This window comes from Etheostoma cragini, chromosome 5 (assembly GCF_013103735.1).
Source record: "Etheostoma cragini isolate CJK2018 chromosome 5, CSU_Ecrag_1.0, whole genome shotgun sequence".
Taxonomy (NCBI): domain Eukaryota; kingdom Metazoa; phylum Chordata; class Actinopteri; order Perciformes; family Percidae; genus Etheostoma; species Etheostoma cragini.
In genome coordinates, this window is record NC_048411.1 from 2,408,167 (window position 1) to 2,422,444 (window position 14,278).

Here is a 14,278-nt window from a genome sequence, read left to right on the forward strand (position 1 = left end):
TTCTTTCACCATACTAAGCCATAACTGAATTATAAAAAAAAAAAAAACACACAACAAAGGAGTTGACAAGAGTGAAACTGTGTCCCAGTGTGACAGTGAGTGTGAGCTAGTCACTGGCATAGTCCTCAATGATCAGGTCCTCCTCCTCCAACAGGCCTTGGCTTGTAGTGGGCTGGGGTTGACTGGCAGGGAGACCCTCCTCAACCCCCCCCGGACCCTCCGCAACCCCAGCCGGACCCTCATCTTCCTCCTCGCTGTCTTTCTCCGACTGGGCTGGCTCTTTGTCTGTCAGAGCCTCCAGTTTTAATCTACACACACACACACACACACACACACACACACACACACACACACACACACACACACACACACTTACATATTTTGAATATAAGGATGTATGTAATATTGTTGATCTTTTTTATTTTATTAGGGAAATTTCATATTTGTAAATAAAAAATTTCAAATTCGAGATACAGTAGTGCTTTAAACTATTCCAAATTGAAATTGACCCATTTTGAGTCTCTTAAATTAGTAACAAATAATAAAACTATAACTATATCTGACATATACTTCAATCCATTTAATTAAGAACATCCATTGTCACTTTCGTTGACGAGGTCACATTATTACTTATTTATTTATGTTTATTATTTTGTTCAGTTCATGGATCTGTAATCTCATATTACATAAATTGTAATCTCTCTCTTTATAATTTTATGTTTTGAGCTGTGATGACTGACTGCGACTGTAAATTTATATTTAAATAAAAAATAAAATAAATTATTATCGGTTTACACCTGTCTCATAAAGTGAAATTTTTACGCCGTGGGACCTTTAAATATGTTTATTTTTTATTTTTGTGACACATCATATCCTGAGCAATAACAGTAACCACGGGCCTGGGTGAGAGATGTGACCCACGGCCAGAATATCATAGTTCATACCAATGCAGCGCTGTGACGATACAGACAGTCATACACAGTAAGTGTGTAACTGTGCTGCCCCGTGCTGGACTCATTCATAAGGATTCAGCCGTCGCTCTGTGAGTAGCATACGTCCGTCGCACCCCCCCCTCTCTCCCTCTCTCTTTTAATCAGTTATTGTTGAAAACAAGTGAAGGAGCTTTCAGAGATACATTTTTAAAAAATTATCCTACGCTATTTATTACGGATAGCTAATTTTTCATTTACATGTGTTACAGCTGTATGTCAATACAACATACAACTTCAACATAAGAAGAATGTAGCACAATATGGATGTGAAAGCAGTTATGAATAGCCTATGTGACAATAAAGTTTGTTCGTGATCTCAATATTGATTTTCATTTTGGCCATAATCGTGCAGCCCTAACTGGTTACATCATTTTTGGAGAATGCTTACTGTACCTGCCGGTGAACCTCCTCAGTGGCATCTGACCCACATCCTGGATGAAAGCTATCTGAGCTGGGAGACAGGGAAGCACAGACATCCTCAGAAACGTTATCAACAGACAAACTCTTCCAAATCAGCTTACAAAGCTCCTGATCTCTCACGGTCTTCTACCAGGAAAAGACCGGATTAAAGGGTGAAAAAAACACATTCATTACCTTTGTTCACATTCAGAAATCACATTCCTCAGCAGTGTTTGACAGTACTGGCTCGGCCTGTAACAGTTATTACATAATTCTCTGATTGTTTCTACGGGTTTTTGTTTTTTTTAACCGCAATTAATTTCAATTATTAGCTAAGGTCCTGAGAGGTATGTTGTTGATCTGGTGTAGATATGGCAAATTGTAATTTTATAAGTGATTATTGGTCAGACGGCTGAGGTAAAGCTATGCTAATTGTTGGCACTGACCCTATCCACGTTCACAGCAACAAAAATGACAAGGGGGGGTGCAGTTAAACAATGCGTCTTTATTATCCAGATAATAAAGAGGTGTGGTTCACTTCACAGGCTGTGTACCTGTGTTACTCAATTATCTGGGTCACATGACAGTGACATAACCAAAAGATAAATCCTGGAATTCATTCAAAAAGTATAATTTTTTTAAGTAGTTTAAACATTTTTAAAATTCAACTTAAAGAGACAATTACATTGTTAATCGCAATTATTTCTGACACAATTTATTGTGCAGAACAATTTGGAAATGTTACAGCTTAAGTACTGGCAGCACCATAGATGACATGACTCAATGTGTGTGTGTGTGTGTGTGTGTGTCTGTGTGTGTGTGTGTGTGCGTGCTGGGTTTTCTCTTCTATTATACGGCTTAGGCTCACTGTGTAAGTGTAATGTAAAACCAATGTGGAGAGCATGTGGAGGCGCCGATGCACAGACCTCTGCTCGTTGTGTTCTGTGTGTGTGTTTGTGTGTGTGTGTGTGTGTGTGTGTGTGTGTGTGTGTGTGTGTGCGGGCGCGTGTGCTACCTTGGTTCCTCAGAGGGTTTGTGAGTTGGGCCAGGTATGGCAGCAGTTCTGTCTGCAGGCTGACTGGTGTCAGACAGAAGCTCCTGAACAGCGCCTGGGCAGCCAGGCTGTTCTCCCGGTGCTGAAGGAACAACATCCGAACCATCAGTATCAGTCCCAGTACCGCCTTAGATCATCTTCCGCTGCTACACTGAAAGTCGATAGTTCTGTGGACTCGGGGCGATTTGGATGTTTGCGAACACACTGTTAAGTGCACCAAACATTTAAACAAATGGCACGCGGAAACCCTTCCTTGTCTTAGATTAATGTGGAGCAACACCAAATGTATTGGTTTTCAATATGAGCAGCTGACCGACAGCAAGGGAATAAAAAGTCCCTGCAACTTCTGATCATACTTTTTTAATATATTTATATATATATATATATATATATATATATATATATATATATATATATTTAACCATGGTGTTATCTTCCCGTCAATCCGTGAAAATCAGCACTTTTGATGACGCTTTTTATCAATGTTTTAAACTTTTTCTTATGTATTTGTCCTTTTTTTTAACACGTTTGTCACTTTTTTTATGTTTTCAACACAACGTAACACTAACTTATTAACTTTTAAAGTTATTTTTGGAATTTACGGTCAATGAACCTCATTTATAGGAAATTATACCTTTTGTTTGAGTTAGAAAAGCAGAAATTAAGAACAACTTAGGCTAAAATTAAAGAAATGTATGTTGATACTATTTCAAAAGCACTTCAATGTTTTTTTCAAATAACCCCAAAATGAATGAAAGTAGAGATTTGTACTATCCAAAGAGCGGTGTGTTTTGGGAAATTACAATTGAGTAGTTAAAAAGAACGTTGATATAGGAAAACGGGTCAATTGGACCAGAGGACAACATGAGGGTTAGAAGACTGCATGTTTTTGTTCCAGACAACACAGCTTCAAACCAGTCCTAAACGTTGAACCACAGCTAAGATCATGACAGATCAATGTGTCTTACCTTTTTGTTGACCAGCAGCCAGTTGGGTTTGTGAAGCGGTCTGAAGCCGACAGAAACCTGCTGAGAGTTGGAATGAAGGAGTCCCCTGGTGGCCACTGAAGACCCGTAATGGCCCATGGTGCTGCGACTCTGAAAACAGCACAGCACAGCGCTTTATACAGACGCAACGCATTGTTGTTCACAGGGAATCCTCCGTGGACCATATTGTTAACATCTAACCCTAACGCATATCAATACCAGTCTAAACCAACTAGGATTCATTTCAGGGATGTCCTTTTTTGGAGGCCGGATGTCCGTCCCCTTCCTCTGTCTCTGTGTTGGCGTTCTAACCTGTGGGTGATTTCTGAGGACTATGGTTACCTGGTCCTCAGATCTCTGCAGGGTAAATCCAGACAGCTAGCTAGACTATCTGTCCAATCTGAGGACTATGGTTACCTGGTCCTCAGATCTCTGCAGGGTGAATGCAGACAGCTAGCTAGACAATCTGTCCAATCAAGGTTTTCTGTTGCAAGACTAAAACAACTTTTGTACACATGTTCCACCAAAACAAGAAATGAAGAAATGCCAATTATCCGGAGCAGGTTTTTTTCCAATTCCGGAATGCTATGTGGACTAGCCACACCTTCCTCTGCAGCGCTATGGAGGACAGTCTGGCAATGCGAGACTATATCAAAAATACATTAAAGTCTCAATCTCTGCTATAGCTGTCCTTGACTTAACAAATTCCGCGTTGACTAGCACTTATCCGATTTCATCAACAGGTCTGTAAAAGTAAATGTAAATGTAAATGTGCTGTATTTATATAGCGCTTTTCCAGTCTTAACAACTGCTCAAAGCGCTTTTACATCTACAGGGAACATTCACCATTCACACACATTCATACACTGTGGCCGGGGCTGCCGTACAAGGTGCCACCTGCTCATCAGATAAACGTTCACACACATTCACACTCCGACGCACAGCACCGGGGGCAACTCGGGGTTCAGTGTCTTGCCCAAGGACACCTCGACAATGACTGCAGGGGCGGGGATCGAACCACCAACCTTCCGATTGGCAGGCAACCGCTCTACCACTGAGCCACAGCCGAAAAGTGAGTTTCTGAAAAAAGGATCATGCAAAATCCCCCTTTTTAATTGTGTGTGTACCAGAGATGTGCACAGACACTTTTTGGAAATAAGTCATTCAGCATGAAAAAAGCATAAAAAAACTAATCCACTAAAGAAATCCTAGTTGACTAAAACAAAAACAACAAATTAGTTAACTAATCCACAAAGAAGGGGCATCCCAATCTCTACTACTTACTTTTTTTTTGACAGTAAGACTACCTACTACGTGGGAGAAAGGACTGCTGTTGTTAGAAGTGTCCAGAGTTGTAAAGTCTAGTATTTTAAACCACTGGGTTGTAGTGTGTGATTAGCCTTCAACGTCTTCATTTCAAATGGGCTTCCTGGGTGTTACTTCATCATCTCACTGCCATCTTTTGTATACATAGTGCCATTTGCAGTATAAAGGCTTCCTAACAGTCATGGAATTATGTCTCAGGGGACTCGTGGTATGCCAAATTAATGTGAACTAAAGTCCCAATGCAAACAACAGTTTGGGTCAAATTTTACTAATCAAAGCATTCATCACTATATTGTGTCTAGAGACAGACTGACCGTCCAATCAGAAGTGAGGAGGTCGGCGTCAGACAGATACTCGCTGGCTCGCTCCAAGTCCTCCAACTCAGAGAAGAAGTCCACGTAGTTCTGATGAAGGTACAGGTTGAAGAACTCTCCAGACATGTGGGAACGCTCAATAACCAGCTAACAAGACACATAGACAGTCAGGGCGTCAGTGATGACATTTTGCCATGCGGTTTGTTACTCATTAAAGCCAGAAGAAAAGTATGTGTGCACCTCAGGGTCTACAAGTAATGCTTCTCTGTGATGGTGAGACAGGTGAGAGGGTAGGCCAGGTCCAGTGTCACATTCAGCTGCATCAGCCCCTTCCTGTTTCCCTCCTGTTAATGACAAACAACCAAGCATACACACGATTTGCCTCTGTGTCAATTACAATTACTGAAGTGTTTTTATGGCGTAACATTAGATTGTAATTGGTAATTGTAATTTTAGAGTTAGACCAAGTGGGGGGTTCTCCTCTCTAAGAGTAGCTCCCATGGCGCCATTTTAATGCTAGGAAGCCATCACCTTTGACTCCCATTCATTCTGGCACCACTTTGACAGTGAATAACTTTACATCTGAAGTGTTTAATGACTCTATCGCCTAGCCATCACTGGAAAAGTGCTTCCATTTTCCTTCACTGGTCTCCGTGCAATGGGATTTGTTGTTCCATTTCTTTAACTGTCAATGAGTTAGACACATTGATGCAGTGGCCACGGGTTCGATTCTGACCTGCGGCACTTCCCTGCCTCTCATTCCCCCTCTCTCTTCTCTTTCGTGTCTAAGCTGTCACAATAAAGGCCCAAAAAAAGGAAATCTGTGTCCACAGACTCCATGCGGCCCTGGATACACAGTATGCTACTCACGTTTGCAGTGCAGGATCTTCCCCAGTGCTCTGAACAGGAAAAGAGTAGCATCTTTCCCTCCAATAGCCTGCTCCTCATCCCACCCCTTTGTCAGTTTGGACTTCTTCTTCCTCTGGTTTGTTCTGGAAACAGCTTTCCCCAGCACAGTCGTCTTGTTCTTCATCCTCCCCAGCCCTTTTTCCAATGACGTGTCTGGAAAAGTAACAAATGAAGATAAAAGATATTTGATGTCAGGTGATGAAACAGGGTAAGAATATTTGTTGAAAATCAACACTTTTGTTGATGCTTTTTATTATTGTTTTTTGCTTTTTCCTTACGCTTTTTGTCTCTTTTATTAACACTTTTGACGCTTTTTTTCCAACGTTTGTTACATTTTTTATTTTTTTCAACACTACATAACACTAACTTATTAAATTTAGTTTTACAGTTATTTTTGGAATTTACGGTCAATAAACCTCATTTATAGGAAATTATACCTAATTTTTGAGTTAGAAAAGAAGAAATTAGGAATTATTTAGAATAAAATTAAAGGAAAGTGTGTTGATGGATAATCACAGACTGGAATATGTCAACTTTTACTCAATAATATTTCAAAACCACTTCAATTTGTTTTTCAAATGCTATAAAATTGAATAAGACGCCCCAAAATTAATGAAAGTAGAGATCTGTACTTGCCAAATACCGTTGTTCGGAATGAATCATGTTATTTCGGGTAGTTAAAAAAGAACATTGATATAGGAAAACAGGTCAATTTGACCCGAGGACAACATGAGGGTCAAATCAAATGTCGGGGTATGCATGTGTGCATATCACTACCCCTGTGGTGTTGCCTGACCTGGGAGGGAAGAGAACTGGAGGCTGTTGATGGCACTGCGAATATCTCCCGAGCTCCCTGAACACAGCGTCTCTAACACGGCCTGGTCTGGGACGCACATCCTTCCACAGCTCTGCTTGGAATCATGGGAAAAGACACTGTGTTAAAACACATAAAAACTCATACTAATACGTGTGCAACTGCAAGGCTTCCTTTCACCTTCCCCGCCTCCAGGGTTGAAACTCGAGTTAGGACCTTCATCATCGTTGTTGGAGCCACTGGATTAAAACTGGAAACAGAGAACACGTAAAACAAGTGTTGAAAGAATTATTCAGCTCCTGTACCTAAGTAAAAGTACTAATACCACACTGTAAAAGTACAAGTCTGTAAGTATCACCAGGAAAATGTAGTTAGTCTCAGCTGGACTTGTATGTTGTTATATTGTTGGCAAGTTTACTTTATAATAAACATCAGATTTTTATATATTTTGTGGGCAGGAATTTTAATGTGTAAAGTTAATAGTAACTAAAGTAACTAATGCAACTAGTAACTAAAGCTGTCAGATTAATGTAGTGGAATAACTAAAGCAACTACTAACTAAAGCTGTCAGATTAATGTAGTGGAGTAACTAAAGTAACTAGTAACTAAAGCTGTCAGATTAATGTAGTGGAGTAACTAAAGTAACTAGTAACTAAAGCTGTCAGATTAATGTAGTGGAGTAACTAAAGCAACTAGTAACTAAAGCTGTCAGATGAATGTAGTGGAGTAACTAAAGTAACTAGTAACTAAAGTAACAAGTAAATAAAGATGTCAGATGAATGTAGTGGAGTAAAAAGCAGAATATTTCTCTCTGAAATGTAGTGGAGTAGAAGTAGAAAGTGGCATGAAAAGAAAAGACTTAAGTAAAGGTCAAGTACCTCAAATGTATACTTAAGTACAGTACTTGAGTAAATCTACTTAGTTACATGCCTCCATTGCACCAAACAGGTCAGCGGGTGGATGAAGAGCTTTATTCAATGTCCTGTTAATCCGCATTAGATTAAACATTCTCAAATAAAGGCAAGTGTTCAAATAATCTCTAATCTCATCTCTGAACACGCAAATAATGAGATGAAACTGAAGATAATTATGTATTCCGCTGGAGTCCATAATTTGCCACTGTCAGTTATACCGGGAATGTTCTCTGACACAGATCTTTAGTTAATTAAAAGAAAATCTGAGAAAGAAACGGCACTTCGAATGTTCTTTTTTTAGTGGTCCCTTTTATATACATATTTTTTCAAGGTTCAATTTATTAGTGTAAATAATGTTGAATTCTTTTTTTCAACTCAACATACAATTTGACGTATTTCAGAAGATTAACAAAGCAGCGGAACTAAGTACACTTTAATATAAGTCTAATTATGGCAATTTAAACTGTTATCTCCATATCCAACAACGTTCTCGCATATTCCCCTCATATCGTGTAGCCATAGTTTCCATGGAAGCCAACCATCAAAGCAAGCAGTGTGTGACACTTGGAACCTGATGCTGCTGATGTCCAGCTCCTCCTGGATCTCTCTGGGGAAAAGAGAACGCGAGCTGCTGTCTCCAGTCAGACTGTCGGACACTATGAACACCAGGGGACAGCGACCCGTCTTCGCAAAGCGCCTGGAAGACATCGGCAGGACACGGTCTCACACAGAGCAGGGAAATACACAGGTCACACAGGTTAGGAAGAACTAATTTACGGACACATGTAGCTTTTTCCCACTGCATGGTATCTACTCGACTCACCTCGACTCTACTCGCCTTTCTTGGTTTTCCATTACGAAAAAAAGTCCCTGGTACCTGCTAACAGGTACTTTTTGTAGTACTACGTCAGTCGAGGTTCCAAGCGAACTGAGGCGACACCAAAAGGTGATGTGAAACCTGCAGATTACTGATTGGTTGGAGACAGGGCTAGTGACTGACGGGGGTGGGGGTGGGGTTCCAGAACAAATCTGCAGTGTTTACCGGTAAATACCTTTGACGTTCTGTGTGTGTGTGTGGCGTTGGGTCACGGCAGTTTGCTGCTATGACGACCAGCCACGACTTGCCTCATTCATGAAGCGGTACTAATCTGCAATGGGAAAAGGAGGACGGGGCACCGCGGTCAAGTCGAGTCAAGCCAAGGCAAGGCGAGTCCAGCAGGTACCCTTAATGAAAACGCCAATTCATAATTAGTAGATATGTTCCCATACCATAACCAGTATGAAAAAAACATTGGATACAGCCAGAAATGCTGGTATCAGCATCGGTGAGTCCTGGAGTTTATGCACCGATCCGATGCCACACAATTGAGCCCAGAAGAAAATTGACCTTAAAGTAAATTATTTAGGTTCTGTTGACGTTTTAAGGGTAATAAAAGAAAGCATTTACATGCACGTTCAGGTATCGGAATGGAAAAAATGGTATTGGAGCACCTCTAATAATTAGTAGTGAATACAATCAATATGCACCCTGTCCTGTAGAAAGGGTTTCATCAGGCCCACCAGGTCCTCATGCTGACGAAGGGTGTATCTTAACAACAGCAAGAAATCTTCCAAGACTAGCACTGGGTATCATTCAGACATCCCGGTACCGATACCAATACTATGACTTCAATATCGGTTGCTAAACATTTTTTGGGATATCAATATTAGAAAACTAAAATAAATTACAACATTACGGCACAAATCTTTGTGTTTATGTTCCAGCTCCAACTATGTGAGCGTCTCTAACATTAGACAGCCAATCACAGACATTATTAGATTTTGGTAGAAGCATGCTGGGTTCTGATTGGCTCACTGACGATGATGCAATTTACTGCTCAAGGGATTGAAATTGGGTATTAAATGACAAGGAATTTGTTGTTACTCAATACTTTAGAGGCAAACCAGTCGGTGTCTACGAAATATTGAAATCGGTACCCAGCCATATTACTTACTATCATTTTCTTTTACACAAAAAATGGAGACAGTAAAAGCTGCAAAGTTTAACCAGTAGTGCCGGTACTGGTCACTATGCTTCCGTCTTTAACATAGTGGCTTCAAAGCTGTGTGTCATCATAGGAACAGAACTTATCCTGGTCCACTGTGTAAAAGCAAGAAAGCACATGTACGGGGAAACTGTGATCTCACCTCAGGATATCATGCAGGCTGCCAGGCTGCCTGTAGAACTGGTTTGGGAAATCCTGAGGAAGAACAAGTGCCATATTTAGTGCGTCTAAATATGCCATACAATATGAGGAGTGCATGGCAAAGAAAAAAACATCTAGAAACTAACACAGTTGAACATTCCACAGGTAGATAGAAGATAATACAGGAACAGTGGCTTCAGTTAAAGGTGTAGTACATACCTCCACCAGGATGAGCTTTCTGTCCGTAGTTCCTCCATCGCCCACCATCTTCAGGCAGTTGTACTTGTTTGCTCTGAGGAGGAAGTCCTGGAACTGGGTCAACTGGGAGCTGCAGGGGAAGCCATTCATCCTCCATTCTGACAACAAACGGAGAATTAGAGACATGTCAGACAAAAAGGGTGGAGGAGCCTGTATACTGACACCCGGAATACACACATACAGTATCACACTGCAACCCCAGGAAGATTAGCTCGTCCCACTTTGGTGACAGCTAATGGGGATCCTTTTAACAATAACCAACAATAAATAGTTAGCCTGCATTCACCCAAATATATTGCCATTTACAAACACTGAGTTGACAAAATATTAGAAACAACTTTTAATATAAAGCAAAACCATTACATCAGCACCAACTCTCTGACACAGTCAACAAAAGAATTTTCTTTTTTCAATTTTTCTAGTCACTTAGGGGCAGTTTTTCCATCCAAAAAGTAATTATCTTTAATATTATGCTAACGACATCATGCTAGTCCTTACTTTGACAGTAGGGCTGCACGATATGATGAAATATCTAATAGTGATTATTTTGACTGATATTGCGATTGCAATGATTCACAATAATGGAAGGAATGATTATTTTTGTATCATTGTTCTCTTTTTCATTGAATATTATTAAAATTACATGAAATGATTATAGTGTGATTAATGCAAGGATTTGTACGAATCAAAGATGTTTTCATCGGTCTCTAGGATAGGATTTGTCGGCCGGGATGTCTCTGCAGCAACTCAATATGTCAATCAGAACAGTATTTTGCCTTTAATCAACTGTGATTTGGATATTCAAATTTGTTTATTATAAGAATAAACCCTCTGAGATTTATCACCTCGTTAGGGTTAGTAGTCGCTAGTCCATCTTGCGATTTCGAAATAGTTTTGATCAATTGTGACACTGACACTGACAAGAATGAGGCAGGTAGGACGGTAAAGCCAGGGATCCCCCTCACCGTGCTGGCTGCTGCTGTATGGCTCCAGGTTGGAGGGGTTGGTCCACTCCTGAGTCCTGAGGCCCAGCTCTCGAGACAAAACCTGGACTGTGGCAGTCTTTCCACAGCCTGATGGTCCCGTCAGCAGCAAGATACCACCCTGTAGATGACAACAGCCAAGCCCAAACTGAACCTTCAGCTTCACTTAAGACTAGCGCTAAGTAAGACTGAGAAAATCAATTATTGATAACGATATTTTTGACCAAATACATGGATGTCGATATTGCGGTGATATTGTAGGATTGACTATGAGTGGACAATGAGTGGTTTGATAAATTATCACCAATAATGTGGATACAATGACTAGGTGGGTAGAGTCTGAAAATGACATCTCTTCACTTTAATTCAGCCTTTAAAACCAGGAAAAGACTAAACTTTTTTAATATCCTGATACCTTAAATTTAAAAATGTAAGACTTTCCTTCAGCGCGTTTTGGAGGAGGGTCTGGCGAAATGAGACTACTACGCACGTAACCACAGCATAGATTTAACACAGAGGTATAAATGTACCAGAGGTATAGTATACAATGGAGGAAGTGGGTGTGTTGGTATTTATATCCCTAAATAAAAAGGTAAGCAAGATAAATTACAAGATACAAATGACAAGATGCAAGATACATTCAATGCAAGGACACAGGGTTCATTTACTGAAATCGTGAAACTTCTATTACCTTTGATGCATTTGAGTGAACTCTCATCCAGCTCTCCACTTCCTCTATCTTCTTCTTGTGGACAGCTAGATCCGCCTACATAAAAACAACACAGGGGGGGGGGGGGATTGTTGGGTCTTTGTAAATTATAGAGTGTGGCCTAGACCTAAGTGTCTTTTGTAATGATTTGACACTGGTTCTCTGATTTTCAACAAATGCACTGTATTAGGATGTTGATGAATAGAATAACTCAAAATTACCAATTTGGCACTCACTTGATTATTTGTTACACACAAATAATACAATATATCATTTTTTTTATCTTCATGACGATATCTACTTGCGCAACATCTACATATCCCGAAAAAACACTTTGAATTTGTGTTAGTTGAAAAGAAAATATGAGTAGAAAACTACACTTTCAAATGTAACTGTCATTTTTTTAAATGGTGCTTTTGTAAAATCAATTAATAAAAAAAAAATTAATAAAAGAATGTTAGAAATTATTAAATTTTTTTGTTTTAAATAAAAAACCAGTGTGTTGTATTTTAGCAGAATACTGAAAGCAGGAGAAATACGTTTAATCTGTGTGTATTTATCGCAAGTAATAACGTTACTGCAAACGTTATCGCTTATCACATATTTTCCTTGTCTATTTGATAGTGCCTCACTTCTCGGCTGAACCAGAGGTTGTTCTGTCCCTCGTCTCAAGGCTTTTTTTTTCTTCCCCAAGGAGCTAGCATCGAGGACCTATAGGCGAGGATCCAGAGAGCAGCCTTCCTGGAAGCTAAGCAGCTGAAGGAGTTATAACTCCGCCCCAAACTGACAAATTCATGTGACGCTTGAGAGGAAAGGACGTCTCATCTCTCTAAAACACATTTCCTCTTTTCCTATCTCCTCCGATAATCTCCTTGCGTCTCTGCCGTGCCTCCTCAGTGAGAGGGACTAAGACACGAGGAAGGGAGGCAAGCACAGGAGGTGGGGATGCAATTTCAGACGAATAATGCAGCGACGAATATAATGTCAGAAGCGATGATGCTGACCTGTGATCTGGGCAAGTATCTGTCCACCCAGGACTCATCCTGGTCCCTCTGGGCCGGCTCTCTCAGCAGGTAGGAAGCGTAAGGCTCTGAGCTGCCCGCCTCTTTGGTCCTCTTCCTGGGCCTCTTCTGCTCAGCCGTGGGGCCCAAAACCTGGCTGCCCTTTCTCCTTCTTGACGGAGCAAAGCTTTCCTCTGGCAAGTCAGTGAAGGATGGATCCACCCAGCGGTTCCTCTATTATAATGCAGTCAAACAAAAAGATTTTAAGATTAATATGGAACAATTAAAGGAAGATTTGTACAATAGGTCATGTTAAATATAATCTACAGGGGAAGTCGGGGGTTCTGGTCTGCTTAGTGAAGAGTTGGTACCTTAGTTTTCCTTTTTACAAACTATACTAGCATTAAATATTTACACTCATCCTATGGATTGGTGGTTCTCATTACAATCTGCAAATTTATGTATTTACTACATGTCTAATATTTGTCTAATCTGTCTCTGCTCCCTTGTGTAGTTCTTCAACATAACAGTATGACTCACAAAGTATTAATAATATATGCTCCGTCAAATTATTCCCAGGGATCTGAAGGGGTCCCCAGGATATAATCTCTAGGGCTGCACAAGTAATTGCACATTTATCTATATAACAACATGGACTAGTGCAATATCCAAATCAAAGGGGTCGCAATAATTGTTAAGGGCAAACTATACATCCACAAATCCTATCCTACAGAAAATATCTTTGTTTGGTGCAGACCCTCACAAAAATTCCACTATAATCATTTTTTTTTTTTACATTTTTCAATGATAATGATACAACAATGATACAATAGTGATTATTCCCTCCAAAATCCTTAATCATAAAGCAAATGAAATCTCAGTCAAAATAGTCACATTTAGCTATTTTCCTCATGTCGTGCAGTCCTAATTTCTCTCTTGTAGGGATGTTTGGTTGAACAAAGATTGAGAATCTCTGCTGTAGCTTATTGATGACATCTTACTTTTGGAATTCTAAACACACACACGCACACACACACACACACATAATGTAATGTATTAGTCATGTAGCGTTGGAGAACTCACTTTGCTTGAGGTAGCTTTAGCAGCCACAGAGAGCTTGTCCATCCTTCCCCACGGTGCTTCACATTGAGGGGAGCGGTTCACTGACCAAATGGGAACCTGAACATCAACGGGACAGTTAGTTAGTTGGTGATGATTTTAGATCCAACTAACCAGTGGTGGAATGTAACTAAGTACATTTACTCCAGTCAGTACTGTCCTTCAGTCTAGTTGTTGAGGTACTTGTACTTTACTTGAATCTTTTCTTTTCATACCACTTTCTACTTCTACATTTCTACTTTTTACTCCACTACATTCATCTGACGGTTTTAGTTACTAGTTACTTTAGTTACTAGTTTATTTAGTTACTAGTT

General features: G+C 40.1%; 1 protein-coding gene and 1 long non-coding RNA gene across 4 annotated transcripts in view; both read right to left on the reverse strand.

The window, feature by feature from the left end:
* Positions 1–14,278, reverse strand: part of LOC117944548 — a 26,555-nt gene that overhangs the window by 611 nt on the left and 11,666 nt on the right. The window lies entirely within an intron of this gene.
* rad17 (RAD17 checkpoint clamp loader component) overlaps positions 1–14,278 on the reverse strand; it is a 15,879-nt gene that overhangs the window by 600 nt on the left and 1,001 nt on the right. For 2 of the 3 annotated variants that reach the window (XM_034871405.1, XM_034871403.1), the window contains exons 2-17: positions 13,929–14,024; positions 12,849–13,079; positions 11,827–11,901; positions 11,118–11,256; positions 10,114–10,250; positions 9,896–9,948; positions 8,280–8,405; positions 6,975–7,044; positions 6,777–6,891; positions 5,942–6,133; positions 5,312–5,415; positions 5,072–5,218; positions 3,414–3,542; positions 2,407–2,527; positions 1,386–1,443; positions 1–308 (exon numbers count right to left, since the gene is read on the reverse strand). In XM_034871405.1, coding sequence (XP_034727296.1) covers positions 107–308; positions 1,386–1,443; positions 2,407–2,527; positions 3,414–3,542; positions 5,072–5,218; positions 5,312–5,415; positions 5,942–6,133; positions 6,777–6,891; positions 6,975–7,044; positions 8,280–8,405; positions 9,896–9,948; positions 10,114–10,250; positions 11,118–11,256; positions 11,827–11,901; positions 12,849–13,079; positions 13,929–13,970 — 1,941 coding nt within the window. In that variant the 5' untranslated portion in view covers positions 13,971–14,024 and the 3' untranslated portion in view covers positions 1–106. The remainder of the gene's footprint in view (positions 309–1,385; positions 1,444–2,406; positions 2,528–3,413; positions 3,543–5,071; positions 5,219–5,311; positions 5,416–5,941; positions 6,134–6,776; positions 6,892–6,974; positions 7,045–8,279; positions 8,406–9,895; positions 9,949–10,113; positions 10,251–11,117; positions 11,257–11,826; positions 11,902–12,848; positions 13,080–13,928; positions 14,025–14,278) is intronic. The other variant, XM_034871404.1, reaches the window with a different exon arrangement.